At 36.6% G+C, this 18,101-nt stretch overlaps 1 protein-coding gene across 4 annotated transcripts in view; it reads right to left on the reverse strand.

Moving 5' to 3' along the window:
- ATE1 (arginyltransferase 1) overlaps positions 1-18,101 on the reverse strand; it is an 82,375-nt gene that overhangs the window by 53,170 nt on the left and 11,104 nt on the right. For 3 of the 4 annotated variants that reach the window (XM_068399296.1, XM_068399294.1, XM_068399298.1), the window contains exons 7-8: positions 16,492-16,620; positions 5,870-5,902 (exon numbers count right to left, since the gene is read on the reverse strand). In XM_068399296.1, coding sequence (XP_068255397.1) covers positions 5,870-5,902; positions 16,492-16,620 — 162 coding nt within the window. Of the gene's footprint in view, positions 1-5,869; positions 5,903-16,491; positions 16,621-17,640; positions 17,770-18,101 lie in introns of all 4 variants that reach the window. The other variant, XM_068399295.1, reaches the window with a different exon arrangement.

An 18,101-nucleotide genomic window follows, 5' to 3' on the forward strand; every position in this document is an offset into this window, starting at 1 on the left:
TCTTTATGACCAAAAAAACACCTTTTATCTAAGAACCCGAAACTCTGTGTTGCAACAGAATCTGTGGAGCTGCTTCTTTGTCAGCCCACATCAGAGTATCTTTTGCAAAAACACTAGGGAACTCGTTATTCTTGTGCGCTGCAGTTTTGGATGTGCAGCGAAGCATGGCTCCAGACCGGGTAAAGCACCTAGCGCCAGAAACTGATGCTTCAAATTAAGAAGAAAATGATCTCCTAATTCAAACTGTATTATTCAACCAACTTTGGCATGCCATTTTCTCCCACATCGAGTTTACTTTAATCCTGAATTCCACTGTGCTCAACTTAATTATCCATCTAGTCATGTTTTTCACTGCATTGCCAGATCTTCAGAAAGCTGCTTCTCACTCAATAAATCTGACAATATTGCCTACTATTACCAACTGTTTTGCATTACAACAACAGAAGGTGGGTTTAATCAAGTATTTTGGTACAGTAGCGCAGACTGAAGAGATGATGGGCAGTAGAAGTTATTCTAATTGGTACCACATGTGTCAAAAGAAATCAATCACGTGAACAAAAATCATTTCAACTGACTTACCCAACCAATAAGTTCCAAAATAAAGGCCATATAATAAAATGTTTGCATTTTTATATGGTTATATAGCATAAAACTAGATATGGAGCTACAGATACTGTAAAAGTGAAACGATCAAACATTTGAGAGCTCAATCTGCAGTATACAAGGATATTAGACCCAGATACCAGCATATTAAACTGGGTTTCTCCTCATTCAGGTAAAGTCTACTTATTGAATGGTTATGGTTTTATACAATATCCTCAACTTTTCAGTAGAGCCAAATGAAATCACATGGTCAGTAGTAAAACATCTAAGCGGGGACACAGTCGAGTAAGAGATTTTCTCTAAGGATTTCTCAGCATAGGTTAAGTTCTCCTCTCAGCTACCAAGGTGCAGTTGGTTACAGAAAAAACTGAAACATCTCCTGCAAGCTAAGGGGGAATGCAATTGGTAATATAACACAGACTTGCTTAAGTTTCAGTTAAAACAGATTTTCTTTCTTTCTCAAAAACTCATCATATAAGATTTAACAAATGTTAAAAAAGATAGCCTAAGGGGACACGGAAAAGATTTTCACTCAAAGCAAAGTCTTCTGAAGTTAAATGAATGCTGTGTCTATGCGTGACCCCAAACCTCCAAATAGCATCACACGGGTTCGGTCACCAAATCTCTGCAAATTGAAGTATTAGCATCAGTTAAGAACTTCTAGTAAAGTATAAACTAGAGTTATTTCTCTAATGCAATTACAATGAAATGTCATGAGCATAAAAGAGGCTACATTCTGTAACAAACAGAATAAACACAGCACTGAGTTCAGGCAGAATGTTCAGGGATCTCCACTACATTAAGCAACTAACATTTTAGAGAGTAACATTTTCCTCCTCCTTGAAGAGTTTTCATACAATGTAATCCTTTGTCATGCTTGTATGTATTATGTTTGCTCCAATTTCTCAATGAATACTTGGCTCCTTTATCTTGATTTCTCATGCACCATCCAGGCAATTTGGTGTTAACAGGTCTAGAATATGAAACGTTTTCCTGAAGTAGGTTATACCATTTCACACTACTGCCATGTCCACCTGGGACCGTGTTTGTCAAAGGTGATGTAAAATATACCAGTGACCTCAAGTGAGCAAGCCCCACCAGAGAAAGCTTACCTTATCTTCCCAAAATAATACACACCAGCCCTGGAATCAGTCCAAAGGGACAAACTTATTTAAAATTAACAATTTATACTCAAACTTCAATACAATGAATTATCATAACCTAATGATATTGAAACAATCAAAAAAAAAAAAAAAGAACACAATCCAGGACAAAAATTCTACTAAAATGAAGAGAAAAATACAATAAATTCCGTCACATGTTAATTCTACATGTCTTTGTACTCCGCTAGCTAATGATTCCATGAACACATTTGATTGCTCATATTTCATAACGTGTTATTAAAATTTAAATATTTAATAGCAACTGGTATTACATATTGCCCCAATTAGTACACATCAATGTAATAACTGCTTATAATTGAACTTCAATGATGGTGAGAGCACTCAATTTTCTTCAAAGCACATTGGTCTTTCTCTTTACTTTTAAGAGATGTTTTACTACTTTATTATTATTACGGAAATTGCACTTGTTAACCTGCATGCCAGACCAGTGTGCAAGTGCAGAAGGCACTGCATACTCACCTACCAAAAATGGGTCCTGACCATACTAACTGCATGATTATTTTTCTCTGGAAGGTTTCATGAAGTTTCCTGTCTTGAACTTTTCCATTTTACCCTCTGCTGTGGATGGAAGGAGGAGGAAGATACGAAATTCATGCTATCCCTTACACAAAGAACAAAAACCAGGAAACCCTTGACTTCTACACTCCAGTGGAAATTATTTGCCAAAGAAGTGAAGTGATTAATTCCAGCGGTTCCTTCCCCCCCACACACACACAACCTACCATATGGTAGATTTCTATCTCGCAGTTAGCAACATATTTCCTTTTCACTACTCCGTCCTCCTTTCATTAGAGATTAGTGGAGATGCTGTGAAAGCAGCCTACAAATATAGCTTGTGTCAGTAGAGAGGTACCACTGCGTGTTTTCATTTAAAAAAGCCAGTAATGTACGCTGGCAGCAAAAAAGGCCAACAGCACCCTGGGCTGCACCAGGCAGAGCGCTGCCAGGTCAAGGAAGGTGAGCTCTCCTCTCTGCTCAGCACTGGTGAGGCTGCATTGGCAGTGCTGGATCCAGTGCTGGGCTCCCGAGTACAAGAAAAATAAGGACTTTACTGAGGCAAGTCTGTAAGGGCCATAAAGAAGATTAAGGGGCTTTAGCATCGATCTTGAGAAAGCTGGGACTCTTTGGCCTCGAGAATAGACGATGCGAGGGGAGGTTTTATCAGTACGTAGAAATACTTGATGGAAGGGAATGACGATAAGGGAGCCAGATTGTTCTCACTAATTACCACTGACAGGACAAGAGGCAAAGTGTGCAAATTAAAACACATGAAATTCACTCTGAGCAGAAGGAAACAGGTTTTAACTGAGAAGGTGGTCAAACAACTGCACAGGCTGGCCAGAGAGCCTGTGGAGTCTCCCATTCTTGAAGATATTCAAAAACCTTGGTCCCGGACAACCTGCTCTAGCTGACCCTGCTCGAGCAGGGGGATTGGACTAGGTGATCTCAAGAGGCCCCTTCCAACCTGAACAATTCTGTGATTCCATATCAAAACAAAGTGAATCAACTCACTGCATCAACATGTACGACACTGTCTACAGAGCTAACTTCTGTACCTTATCGGAAAAGTATAGTATTTGAGCTATACTGTCAACTATTTAATCAGGCCAGTGCTAGTAAGCTTCAAATGAATTAAAAATTCTAAAATTCTATTCTATCCTTAAAATTCTATGAAAATGCTAAAAAGATTAGCAAAGCTGTGAAGGTACAAGTGATGTCAATAGCAAGAGACTTTGAGTACCACCATATAGACATCATGGTGATGTCTACACCGCTGTAAGAAAAAAAACAATTTGCCAAGATGTCTAAATGAAATGAGTTGTGATTTAGTCCTGAGCAGTGCACTGAAATTGACTAAAATATGACATTCTACAGAAGGGGATCCCAGGAATTACAGACCTGTAATAGTACCATTTGTTATTAGATCTCCTAAAAATTAACACATATCAATAAACAAAATAATGCAGAGCAGAAGCCAATGGGCTTTTTGAAGAGCAAAGACCTAGATTCACAAACGCCTTTCAGTTCTTTAGGATTCAAAAGCATCTCAATATGGATAAAAGCAAAGTGGGAACAAATGATCATTTACATAATGGAAAGCAGCTCAGCTCACTTTCTATTGTGCTGGCTTATCTGTTCTCCATACTGGTACGTGAATCGCTGAAGACTGAACAATGTTGCAGCAAACTGAGCTGATAATTTAAAAGTATTCAGGATGGTTAAACAAGAGCTGAGTGTAAATAACTACAGAAAGATCCCATAATACTGAGTGATTAAAAAGGCAGAGGAAATATCAAATGTTCATAAATGCATGAGGAAAAAAAATATTGTTATATACACATCTAAAACAATAGGTATAAATTAGCAATTTACTCAAAAACATGATTTTGAGAGTAGTTTTAAGAAATCATTGATTTAATGCTTCAGTCAAAACGGAAAAAGACTAAAGAGCAATTAGAGAAGGATTTGAAAACAAGACAAAAAAACAAAAATCATCATTTGACTGTGCAATGCCATGGCACATCTGAGTGCTGAGGCTCGTTCCAGCTGTTGTATCAAGACAACATGGAACAACTCGGGAAGGACAAATGCAGAGATGACTATTAATGATGCTGATACAACCACTGGCCCAGAAGACCCCCCCTAACTCACTTAGCACCAAAACCTGGGAACCCACCCTGAGCAGTTCAGATTTTCCCTGTGTCCTTCTTCCACAAACTCTCTCACTTTGGCAGCAACACGGTGCCAGGCGACACTGGTTTTTGGTTAAGACTCCTCCATGCAGGTCTCCTATACTGAACCATTATAACCATAGCCCTCCATACAAGGTAATATTTGCACATGTGAAGTGGTAAAATGGCAAATGTTTTAATGTAGCTTGTAAGATGAAATGATGAATAATAAAAACCCCAAACAGTTCTCTCTACATTATCCTGTTTACTGCTAGAAAATTGCCTAGTTTTCTGCTACTACATACTGTATCATTTTTTTAAACTATTCATTTTTTGTGCCAGAGCCCATAGCCAAAACAGAAACTAAGCCGAATAATAAAATGAGGAAATAAAAGAGACAGGAAGAGTTTGGGTTTTCACACTATTTGCAGCTAATAACAATATTAAAAATTTTTAAAATTACAAATTGAAACCATGTAAGGTTTAAGTTTTATTTTAAATTATTTTTGCTCAAAAGAGTAAACAGAATACACACTACTAGATTTGCTTGTGGCAACTGTTTCAGAATAAAGAATTTCAAGAATCCCTTGGCCTCTGATATACAACCCCTTTTATTTAACTTCATCTAATTGAAGACATCTGTAGTGGTGCCACACCAAATTTAATTCAAGCTTCGAAATGTCAATAAAAAGTGTCTGTAAGAAACAATACTGGTATAAACCTGGCAGGGAAGTGTGCATCAACATCTACATAGCCATACAAAATTAAGAATATAATGGCAGTCTGCTGCCTGAGTTGACGAGGTGATAAAAGCCCTTTTCCTATAAAGTCTAATGAGCTCTATTACTCTTCAGCTTTCAGGAATGTAAAGGCCAGTGGACTCAGCAGAGAAAAGCAACAAACTCTCCACACATGGATTTATTCAAACTGCGACATATCAAATTACTAGCGTAATTACTATAACCTGACAATTTCATTACAGTCATGCGGTACTTAACTCTTTAAGACTACCAAGAAAGAGTGCATGAAATCCATAGCACTGCGCTTACCTGAAATGAAGCAACAGCATCTCTCCTAAACTTTTTACTCAGATTGTAGTCAAATACAAGTTTAGCAAGTTATTTAGTAATACATTCTTTTCTTAGAAATAAATCAAGAACAGAAAAGACACAGTATTTTCTGCTGCTGTCTCTTAATGCAGTGATAGGAAATTCAGTGGTAGCTGAATGCAGCAAAGGAGTCCTCAGACTCCTTTGAAAACACAGTGCTATCTTCCTCACCAGTCGGTGATGATACAAATACTGTGACACCCACCTATACCACCTATACCATAATGGTTTGCTGTCTACAGAGAGTGGAAGAGGAAAGAATACATTCATTTCAAAACTTGCATCTAGAATGAATACGTACCTCTAGAGGAGAATCACAGAGGAATCGTGTGAACTGCATTGAGATAAATTCATCAGAAACACGTGCCCAAGAAGACAGTCCAAATATGCAAAGCAGAAAAAGAAGAAAAATATTAGAAGTACTTCAGGATACAATAATAGCCAAATACACTCTTTCAAAACCATATATTTGAAAAACACCATCAGATTTTAAGAGTTAAAAGAAAATCTCCAGAAACAAACTCCCACATTCTATTTTGTTTAGAAGTACAAATGGATATGAACAAGTAACTACCCAAAGTAATTCCTTTCTATAAAATAGAAGATAATTTTTTAAAACGTGATGTGAGAGAATTATCACCTTGTAATATAGGTCTGTTTCTGGTGTCCTTTATTTTAAGTTACACATTACCCTTCCCTGTGACTGCCTGCAACAGGGAGTCTTTTCCCACCGTTCCATTGGTACCTGCCCCATCACCAAAGCAAGGGAGTTAGGGCCCTCGTATCTCATAATAGAAATTGATTAAGTCTATTTACATTCAAAATCATAAGCAAGCCCGTTTTAACTCTAAAGAGGAAGAAGAAAAGAAAAAAAATCAACTTCCTGAAAGTGCAAGCATTTTCAAACCTAGATTCCTTACTCAATACAAAATGATGTGCTGCAGATAATCAACCAAAAAGGCAAGGTTTTAATGATCTGGAGCTTGTTCAAGATTCTAAGAGTAATAAAATGTAATAGTTATTTATTTACCATCATTTACTTATTGGATACAAATACTTTCTTATTGGTGGATTCCACATCAAACATGTTATGAAGTTCTGGTATGTATTTTACCCTAAAACATTCCTTTCTTAAAAACCTAGTACATGTTACATGGTTTAATTCCACCTCTTGTAATAGCTGGATCATTTAATAAGTCAGCAGTTCCCAAACCGCAAAGTAATAGTAAAAAGGAACACTTAATTAAAAGTTTGATAGAACGAATATATATGGACTCCGACAGAAACCTGACTGTTGTCAAGATTTTGTTGTCAAGAATTCCATGAATTTCTGAGATTCATTAAAGAAGATTATTCTATTCAAAGGGGAATACAAAAAACGAGTTGATTACTTGTCAGTCATCCCATTTTTCCCAGTGAAGGGGAGGAGAAGGAAGGCAACAACAAAAAGTGCCAATATTGTAAATTGCTGACTTAGGGCGGAGTTCCATATACAGCCTGAGTAATTAACATTTTCTCTTTTCTTCAGAAGGTGCAATAAAGCAGCATTTAGAAACAAAAACACAGCCTCTGGTAGATATATATATATCAATCTGCAAACATTAACTGGACCATTCTCATTGTAGCTCAACATGAACACAACCTTAACCTTCTCTAAGATTCTGTCTCTAAGAAAGTGCATGTGTTGGCGCTAACAGAATCAAGACTTTGCAGAAGTCATATTTCAGACTCTTCCCCCCCAAACACATAGCAGTAGCTGATCTATGGATGAGTGGTAAACCTTTGGACACAGACTTTTTGGAAGAACACTGAAATTCTGTAAGGTGCTGGTGAAAATAGGGGATTGTGCATTTCCTTTAATTAACCATTTCAGATCTAGTCACTACCACTCCAAATTACTCAGTTTAGAAAAACGAATGACTGTGATATCTTAATTAAATTCTCCATTTTTTTTATTTGGTGGATAGGGAGAGAGAACAAGAGGGGAAAAAACCCCAACCAGATAATACTTAAAGAGAAAAAAAAAGTAATTCAAAATTTGAATTACTGAGTTATGTTCCCATAAAAAAAGAACAGAGAGTTACAAATTCCTACACTGCGAGTGCATCAACCCTTACAGCCAGTGATTTTAGAATGTGCCGGCTTCAAAAAAATAAACCATGTGTTATTAATTTTCATGTCACAAGACCCCCAATAGTTCTTAATCTGTAACTTTACCTTTATAGTGCAAGTCAAACCCTATGGGTGAGAAAACTGAGCCAACACCACTTTTCAAATAGTTTTATCAATTCTCCAGGTCCTACTGTACAATCCCTTGGCTTTGAGGGTGAGGGGGGACTTTAAAGTGTACCTAAGCATAACTTCTGCTTGCTGTGGAGTATATACTGCTACAACTATCTATACTGATGGCTAGAAAAAAATTCTTAACTCCACTTGAATTTGTATCGCAATCTTACAGGGAAAAAAACATTGCAAGACTTGTTACATATTATTTCAGCTGTTGATGCATGCTGACATTCTCAGGTTAGACAATTTTCTTAATCAAGTCCTAGAAAACTTCAGAAGGCTGTGAATCTTCTTTATAAATCAATTAAGAAACAATTACTCAAAAACCCAACAATTTTTTGTTATAGGTTTGCTGGGGGTTTCTTTAAGGAAGAATTTAATTCACACACAGAGCCAGGGAATTTAATAACTAGTTTAGATCCATTGACCTCTGCTGTTATCTTCTCAACCCTTACTCTCCCCTCTCACCCCCAAATCCACAGCACTTTCATCACAACCTAGGAATATGCCTAGTCTATAAATTATTTTCAACTGAAGTAAACATAAGATTCAGTTCCTATATTAACAAGCTCATTTAATATGGCAAAATTATTATGAACACAATTCAAAAATGTTCAATAAACCATGAAAAACAACACAGTCAAAAGCTGGTGTTGCATGTAAAATAACTCAATCTGTCACACAAGCACAATTAAAATTCCTTTCACAAAGTCATGCTTTTCTAATTTTAATTTCAAACTGAATTACATAAACTTTAGTCTTTTAAAAACTATGTAATATCTATGAAATCCACAACATTTTTACTTTGGTGCAAACTAATTACAACTGCCAGAAAGAACTAAGAGAACAACGGGAAATAAGTTTAAAGATAATTAATAAAACTAAGAGAGAAACATACCACTGAGAATTAAATCAAAGGGGGGAAAAAAGGCAGAAAAATAAAAGGAAGGTTTGCTTCAACCCAAAGCTACTTGCTCGAGTTAAAGCAGATACACAGCTTTAAAAAGCTATAATAAAACTAGAGTGTTAACACCTGCTTCCTTTTACAAGTGGGGGAAGACACTCAAGATGCCTTGGATGCTAAACTGGAATGGGTTTCACCTGGTAGCTCAGTAACTTTCTGAAAGCAAGGGGTACTATGTCCCACAATGACATCCCAGCCTCCTCAGGAAAAAACAGCTTTGAGCTGTCATCATCAGTAACTGTAAAATTATCTGAGATCTCCAGTGCGAAGACATCACAGAAAGGCATTCATTTATAACTTTTCCTTTGACAAGTATTAGAGTTTGCTCATATTTGCAATTCACTGTCAGGGAAAACTGAGTATTCGTAGTTTTCCTTTGAGTAAAGGACGGGTGAGGAACAGAGATGGGATCTGGGCCTTTTGTTTTTTAATCCAGTCTCTGAACGGGATGAAAATAAGCCAAGGGTTTTGGTTGGTTTTTTTGGTTTTGTTTTTCATAAAGGTGCCAGGCTCATAATAAAAATAAAAAATAATGTTACACGTTTCCATACAGAAGACAAGTCATATACCTACAGTTCCAGTGTATTGCCTTCATGTCTATCAAGCAGGTTTATTCTCTCTTCCCTCCCCTATTTCCAAGGCCAACATAACAAATGCCTCCCCATCTTGGGAACCAGAAGTGGCCAAATAAATCTTAGCATACCCACTGACAGAAACGAGCCACGAAAAGGTGGCATTCTTTCTTAGAGGGCTCCTGGCATCTTCCCTATATATTCATTTTATAGAGCTTTGCCTCCTGAAGTAGCACAATCTTTAGGTATTTTACATACGCAGGGAAACAAAGAGCTAGAACTGGATGTTTCTTCTCTAGAAGCTCCTTTCCAGGTTAAACTCTTTTCCTGTTTTATCCAGCTTCTCTTGGCTTCATGCAAACCCTGCATGAGTGTGTAGGACATCCTGACACCACCAAAGAAAGGAGCGATGTCCCCCTTTTGAGCTCTGTTACTTTCAAGACATTGGCACTTCTTAAAGGTTCAGAATAAATAGAGTTTTGCTCTCAAACATTAACTCTTCCTTGTTCATCAACAAAACCTGTTCTAAGGCAGTTCACTTTTTAAAGAACTTGGTCTGTAGTCATAAGCACACGTTGTCCTAGGAAACGTGTTAGGATTTATTTTGTGCATCAGGCTGCCATATTTTAATTGAAATAAGCTTCTCTAGCCAAAACAGACTAGAATCAGTATTAACCAGAAAGTTGTGGAGTGAAAAATGTAAAAAAATTAACAATAAAAAAATAAGTCAAAAGAAACTATCTAGAAAAACAGATGGAAATTAAGCTGGAAAATTAACAAAATTCTTTAAATTTCTGTAAAAATTGGGAAAATGTGACAAAATGTAGCATGTTTACAAGGAAAGATGGTGCCAAGCCATCCTGCTATCCTTGAAGCAGGCAATATGCTAGAGCTGTTATCAGAGGAATCAAAGACTTATTCTGGGGCTGGCTCTATTTAGCATTTTCAACAGTGAGTTACTAAAATATAGGAATACTAACAAAATACAGTTTCAGAGATATCCACAGACCCAAAGGTGAAGAAAGAGCCTTCAAAACACGATACGTAGGGAAAGAGAGGATTTAAAGTATAAATGTATGTCTCAAAAGTAGTTTTCAGTACAAGAATCAGCCTAAAGAAATAGAAATAATTGCTGATGGGACAGAACGTATATGTCAGAATTACAATTTCAATTCCCTTATGGAATGACAAAAGTCACTGTGGCTTTGTCTGCTCAGTATAAACTTACTCTCAAAATAATGGAGTAATACTGTACTATGTATTAAATACTGTAATCTGTCAGTCTTACAGTAAAGTTTTTTTAGTTTTATATGGATTTACATAGAAAACTGTCAAAATCAGGAAGAACTATGTAAACTGTGATGCAAAAAGAATCTGAACTGAAACAATATGACTATAAACAAGTTACTTAATTGTCTGGATGCCTAAATTCTTTGGCTGTCATAGGTTTTTCAAGAATAAAATCCATGAATTCACAGCACTACAGTCACGAGGGCCACACAAGTGAACAGAAGGAATCAGGCTGATAAAGACTTAGAAGTACTACTTCTGTAAGTCAGCATTATCAGAGATGTGAAACACAAACTCATCACAGTGAGATGTTCTGCCGCAGCAGCAGCCCACCACGAAAAGCCAGTCATCAGATTAGCGCTGCCATCAGCCGAAATGATAAAAGAACTAATTCAAGAGCATTGCAGAAATGTATGGCTGCCAAGGCGAGCTAGAGAAGCTTAAAAATAACCACAAAGGCTATTGATTTTTTTTAAAGTGTTCTCTCACTAGAAGATAAAAGGGGAAACTAGGTTAGAGAGACCTAGAAGTTTGCAACTGGCTGCCAATAGCAGCTTTCTAATTGATCGGAACGTGCTCCTTGGCATTTCCCAGGCTACTTACTCAGCTTTCTGTATTAGTTCAAGTGGATTTCTGGGAGGCAATTAGAAAAAAAAAAAAAACTAGGAAAGAAAAAACCCACTATACCTATTTCAGTAATTTTTTGCACCTTTTCAAACAGTGTATCTTTTGTGTGTTGTGAAATTCTTTTCTTCCAAGACAAATATTTAGTTAAGCACAAAGCAAAGAGAGTGTCCAGCTAGCTTTGCAGAGGGAACTGAGACACATACTGTTTTTCTACAAGTTTGTCATTAAAAAATACTCATGAAAAGTTAAATAAAACATTTGCTTCAGAAGGTCTAAACAGCAATAAACTGTTCACTCTTGCTCTTTCTGGAAACTACTGTAGAATTTTTATGATCTTTTATGGAAATGTTTTCTAACTTGTGTAGCTGCCACATCACTTGTTTTGGTTACACTTCAGCCGTGTTTCTTAAAGACAAAGACTACTGTAAAAAGACTTAAAGCCTAAAAATCACATCAATGGACTAGGTGTATTGTATATGTTTTAAACCACCCAGATCATTTAATTAAGCTCACTACAGAAGAGGCAGGAAGAAAAAAAAATGCTTAATTCCAAATTTTTACATGATAATCTGTTATATGTAAAACTCAGGTTGGAATAATAGGCATTAATTTGTTTTTAGCACAAGAACTAAATACAGCTAAAGAACCCAAGTAGCTGAGAGCTTTTAGAGAGAGAGATATATATATATATATATATGTGTGTGTGTGTGTGTATATAAAATATGCTGACAGCTTCTATAATTGACTTCAAGAAACATTTTAAAAAAGACAACATTGGGTCAGAAATGCAATGCCAGAAATGCAATGCCTCTGGTGAGATTATACTTCATTGAGAAGAACTGCCAGAGAACTGCCCTATTCTATCCAAATTAGCCATTGATTACATCACTGGGATCAAAAAGTTTCCTTCTTGTGATGAAATGGCCAAGAAGAAATGCTTTACTGCACTAATTTCATTTAAAATCTTTGCCTCCAGTGCTACATAGTTCCACATCTGTATCAGTACAGGGGAACTAGAGTCTTGGACCTGAGAAAAAGGTCCACATACAGTACTTCCATAAAGGGCCAGAAGAAATGCATAGAATGTGACAAACACTAGAACAGATTCTTCCCTTGCACATTTTCACAGCTTCCAAAAAATGAGCCATTCAGGGACTTGGCTAATTCAGGAGCAGCCTTGGATAAACTTGTCCAATAGGCAGTGATACACCTATTTTCCATGATTGTATCTTACTTCATTCAGAAGCTATTTATACTTTACCACTAATAATCTGGTGAGGTTCCCCCTAAATCTTCTGTTTTTTTCCAACAACTCTTTTTAAGATAAGATTACTAAAAAAAGTGGATGACTATGCATTTACACAGCAGCACAATAAGGTTTTATATTCCCACAGAGAAAACTGAAAAATCAGTTCTTCCACAGCACTATTTAAGAACAAGTATTATGAAGCAACCTTTAATTAGAAAATCATTTGCTATGTTTTTCCTCAGGACACCAATTCAATTCAATAAAAACATGCTGACATAAATATTCTTAGGTGCCAACAACTTTGCGTAACATCAGTACTCGACTGCACCCCGAAGCACCGAGACAATGAGGTCAGTTTTGAAGCTGAAATCCTGTAGCAACTGACCAAAGGTTTTTGAGAGGGTTGAGAAAATTTCCAAGGGAAATTCAATTTATACAGACAAATTAAGAGAAAAGCAGTTATCAATAGTTAAAAAGCTTATGCAGAAAATAGTTGTAAGCTTTCATGTTAAGACAAAAACAGAGATTCGAAAGAATTGCACTCACAAGCTAAATTCCTTTTGATTCCGGGAGCAACAAGGTACTCAAAACTCTTCCCAGAATATTAACTTATCTGGCAGATTGCAAATATATTTTTATGTTACCATATTCTCTGCTCGCCAATGAGAGCAGCACTGAAAACTGTGATGATGCTTCCATAGAAAAGGCACATTTCACCACCACAGGGGCAACACCAAGCCTGGGACTTGGAAAAAGTTTATTCCACTACTACATTTCTACCTTGCTTTTTATCAGAACAAACAGAAGCCACTGCACCAGTCAGGAATCACATCTGCACCACCAAAATCCATCGCAGGACTCTCCCCAGCAAAATCTCTGAACGAAATTCTTGTTAACGAACACAGACTATTATTAGTGCTACTGAAGTCTCCACCAGATACAAAAGAAGGAGAGGAGAAAGTAAGGACAAAAAGGCAAAACTCAGAGACCCACCGTCCTGAAGGGCACTAAACACCAGTTATCACTGATCTCAAAGTGGCACTAACCAGAAACTGCCCAGAAGTTCAAAGTAATCTTTGGTGTCAAGTATTCAATGTATTCCCTATCCTGGAAATTATCTGTGCTCCCTTCTCACATAAAATCTTGATGAAAAGATGTATAGACATTGCATAGGTGCAGAAAGAGGTCCTTCTTTCACACTCATTAAGCAATAATCAGCTTCACAGTTCACATACCTTTTGTTAATATTGTGAACTGTTTTATGACTTTCTGCATTAGTGTTATTTCCAAATAATCACCAAAATTCTAAATCTATTCCTAAAATTGCCTTTTAATGTAATAAGGTTAATATTAAACTAGCCTAGCAGCTAATACAGGCAGACAGTATATTGTAACGCCAACAACTAAGAATATATTCCAAAAAGAAGTTGTTAATATGTCCCATAACAATTTTTGTTGGATTCTGAATTTAAATATAGGCAGGTTTCTGAATATGAAGTGTTCAGCCAAATAGAAAATTAAACACTTTTCCTAAACTAGAAACTTTCCAAACACAAAGTGTGCAGGACTCTCCCTGAAAAGGAGGTTCGCCTACCATACACAGATATATGAGCTTGCACAGATTAAAAGCTAAATTTAATTTTTAGAGAAAAAAAAATCCTGGATGTTTGCCAGTTTAAAGCCCAAAGCAGACTTGCTACTACCCTGATAAAAAGCCCTGTGTATAGGACAGAATTTCATTCTACCTTTATGTAAAGAACTGCTTGGCTCCATACTGTCTGTACGATATATTAAAAAGTCTGAAAAAGAGGAAGAAGAAAAAGTTTGAGGTCTTTCAAATAGCATTTTCCACCCTTCCTCTCCGTAACTTGGATCAGTTTTACCCTACTTGGTATCTTCTTTTCTTAAAAGTGACTCAGATAATTCTCCTCCCACACAAATTCAGTATTTAAAGAAAAAAAGGGCTTCTAATCTACATCAAAATACATTTTGTGTAAAGTATTCTTCAGTTTACCTCCTGCAGGGATCACATACAAAATGCTTTTGATTGAAGTGATGGAGCTTTAGTGCCTAATAACTGGGAATAGAAAGACCTTCTTAGCCAGACAGTCACATAAACACACAAGATAATTTACTAATGCTAAAGAAGGACCTAAATTAAAAGCTATCAGCATCAGATTGAGTTTTTACATTTACAGGAAGCTTCAGAGAAGATCCTAGGTCTCCCCTGGAATATTACACTAAACCTGAACAAACACGATGCAAGAGAGAGAAGATAAAGGCAGAGTAGGGAAACACCTATGGCAAGTAATAAGGAAAAAGATGACGATAACAATCCATTAAACTATTAGCAGTATGAACAGAAATCCATCTCCTTCCTATTCAACAGCAATTCCCATGACAGAATTTATACCTTAAGGTGGTGGAAACCCAAACTATTCTTATGCATCTTTATCAGCTTTCCTCCCCAAGACTCCCTCAGTTAAAAAACAAACTTCCATGGGTGACTAAGGCCATCAGACCGAAGCCTATACCAAACCACGCACACTGACCCAAACAGAGGTCAGATGAACTGAGAGCTACTGCTCCTCAGAACTGAACTGCAAGCAGCCATCGTGATTTTGCTCTTGATTCTTCGTGATGTAATTACTGTATTAAAAAATCCATAATTTTATACAAAGAATAAGTAAGTACAGAAGTTCTCACCACCCTCTCTGCAGCAACAAGATTCAGAGCAAAAGCTTGGTGGTATATATGCTATATCTAAGCATTAGGGCTTAAATACATTCATGGTACAGACAAATCAAGTCCCTAATCAGGCCAGGTAATGCCTGGTACAAATCTAGTAAATAGCTCAATCTTTCTTGGCATGTTTCCAATTTTTACCTTATTATAATTAACCCAATTTATGTCAGTAATTATAAAAAGGGCAGAAACTACTACTTATTGTTATGAGTCCTATTATTTTACAAAACAAAGTGAAATAAATTTTATGGCTTTCCACAGTAGCATTACAGAGATCTCACAAAAAAGCTCTCCTTACACTCTTTTGAACTAAAGCCAAAAATGATTATGTGGTTTTATTGTTCTACCTGGAAGGCAGCCACAGCTTGCTAGGTATCACTTCTGCAAGTCTTGCTCTCCAGAACAGAAAAGTCCTGACTAGATAGTTGATCAATATTGAAGTCATACACTTGCAGTAGTTAGAAATGACAGATCTGAAGTAGCAGTTTTATTAATTCTGCTAATGAAAATGTTGTGCCACCTGCCAGAGAAATGCAGAATTGCTGCTTGTTCAGAACCCCATGAGTACTTTGCTTTTTTTGTTTTTTTTTTTTTTTACTTATTAGATTAGGATTATCATCCTGTAAACACCATTTTGAAAGCAGGCTTTATTCATATGCAATGTACTCTCATTGAATCTCAATCAGCTGGTGGGAATATTTCTGCACTATTTCTACTGCAAAGGTGAGCTCTAGTTGAGAGGCATGCTTAGCAATGAAATGTGGATAAAAGTGAGATTTAAATTAAGCAAGACCAGAAAAAAATAAGGAGAAATGTGGAAAAGGTACCAAACAGCTTTAAAGCAGAAGATGCTTTTACCATCAAAAAAGCACTTCCACACCATTATCCCATTTCCAGTGGAAATCTCAGTCCCAGACCTCTTTACAAATCATGTACAAACAGCAGCTCCGCTTAACTCATTAATAACATTAGTTTTTTAGTTACGATGGTGCATAATCCCTGTCTCTTCAGCTCAGTTCCCCCAGGCTGAAGTCTGCAACAGAAGCTTGCTGAAACCCACAATGCTTTCCCTCCCAAATGGAAAACCCAATACTTTAATATTTAGAATCACTCTAAGAGACACCACTTCCCATCATTTAACTGCGCATTAAAAAAAATGTTTTCATAAAGGTGCATGCAGTGAACTGTACCTCATTTTCGCCACATTCAGAAGGTGTATCCTTGTGTATAGCCATCTGATACTTGGCAAATAAACTGGCTGATTGGTTGAAGGATGATTTGAACTGGGGTTCCTCAAAGGAGACGGGTACTAACCTCACCTTCAGAGCAAGGAAAATACAAGCATACTATTTTGAGTGCGTATAATCAGATAATATGCTTCTGAAGGAAAGGCTAGTGAAAGATCTCCTCCTATCCACTTCAAAGCCTCTGAAGTCAGTTTTCTACTTTAGACATAGTAACAAGAAAAATCATCCTACAGGGGAAAGTCTGACAGCTAACACTAAGATTAAACTGACTGTTAATACTTTCATTAAAGAGTAAAAATTGTGTAAGACTACAACACTTCAAAGCATCAGTTTATACAACCCCAGTTTTTGACCAAACTATCTAACAAGTCAACCACAAATTTTATTTTCATTGTACAGTCTCAAGGACTTTTAAAATGTGTTATATTTTTAATGCACAACACCCATTGCCCCAGTTTAGCAATTACATACTCTTGCTACATATACTTTTTCTCCAAACTCCTGAATTTTTTTCCTTATCCTATTAGAGATGTAACGTCTGACAATTAACTATTACACACCACCTGGTCATTACAAGAAGCAGTAACGATGTGTAATTTAGATGGAGTGCACTGATTGCTTCTTGAAGGGCTTAAATTGAAAATGAAAACAATTTGTATGTGTGATAAATTCTTCGCTCACATGTTGGCTCTGATCATGCTTCTTCCTTCTTATGGAAGCATTCAAACCAAAGCCAACGAGACTAGTTACCAGGGTAAGTGTCCAGCTGGTTTTAGTTCTTACGAGATTTGCATTTATGAGGCCCACAATATCTATCTCCAAAAGTCCCATCCTCTCCATCTCTTACCTAACAGCATTCCCACATAACTTCCTTAACTTTTCTGTCTGCAATTAAGACCAAGTATTTGTGGCACTCACAAAGAGATATCAAAAGAGTTTGCACTTTCAGGACGTTGATTGTCTTTGATACAGTATTTTACATGCTCCTGAGTACACAATGGATATAAAATCCATATTTGTTTCTTCTAGAAACAAGAGACATGAAATGGAGGGGAAGCTGAGCTTTGCATAAAATTAGTTTGGCCTTCTGACCTGATTTACAGTTGGTTTATCAGGTGGGTCCTTGTGAATAACCATCTGGTAACGTTTATAGACCTGGTAAGACTCCTGAAGTGTGGCTTTGAACTGTGAACTTGGTGGAGATGATCTCACCACCCTCACCTTCAGAAGAAGTTAAACACATTTATTATTACAATACCATGCAATAACTATACGTTTATACATATGCAAACATCACAACAGAGAAATTTTGACTTCCTGCACAAAGGCCCTAACAATTTAATTAATATTAGCCAATAGCCTTCCAATTCTTCAGCTCAATTTAGGCTATTGAAGGCTTTTATATTTACACTGAATAACATACAAGGTTTTCAGACTGCAAATTAAGATGACTAAAATGTCTGTAGAAGAACCACACAAATAGTTTACAGCAAATAATACCAACAAATGGCATGCAGGTTGACATTTTCTGTACTTTTTTTAAAATCCTCTCT

The sequence above is a fragment of the Nyctibius grandis genome, chromosome 4 (genome assembly GCF_013368605.1).
Source record: "Nyctibius grandis isolate bNycGra1 chromosome 4, bNycGra1.pri, whole genome shotgun sequence".
In the NCBI taxonomy this organism is placed as follows: Eukaryota; Metazoa; Chordata; class Aves; order Nyctibiiformes; family Nyctibiidae; genus Nyctibius; species Nyctibius grandis.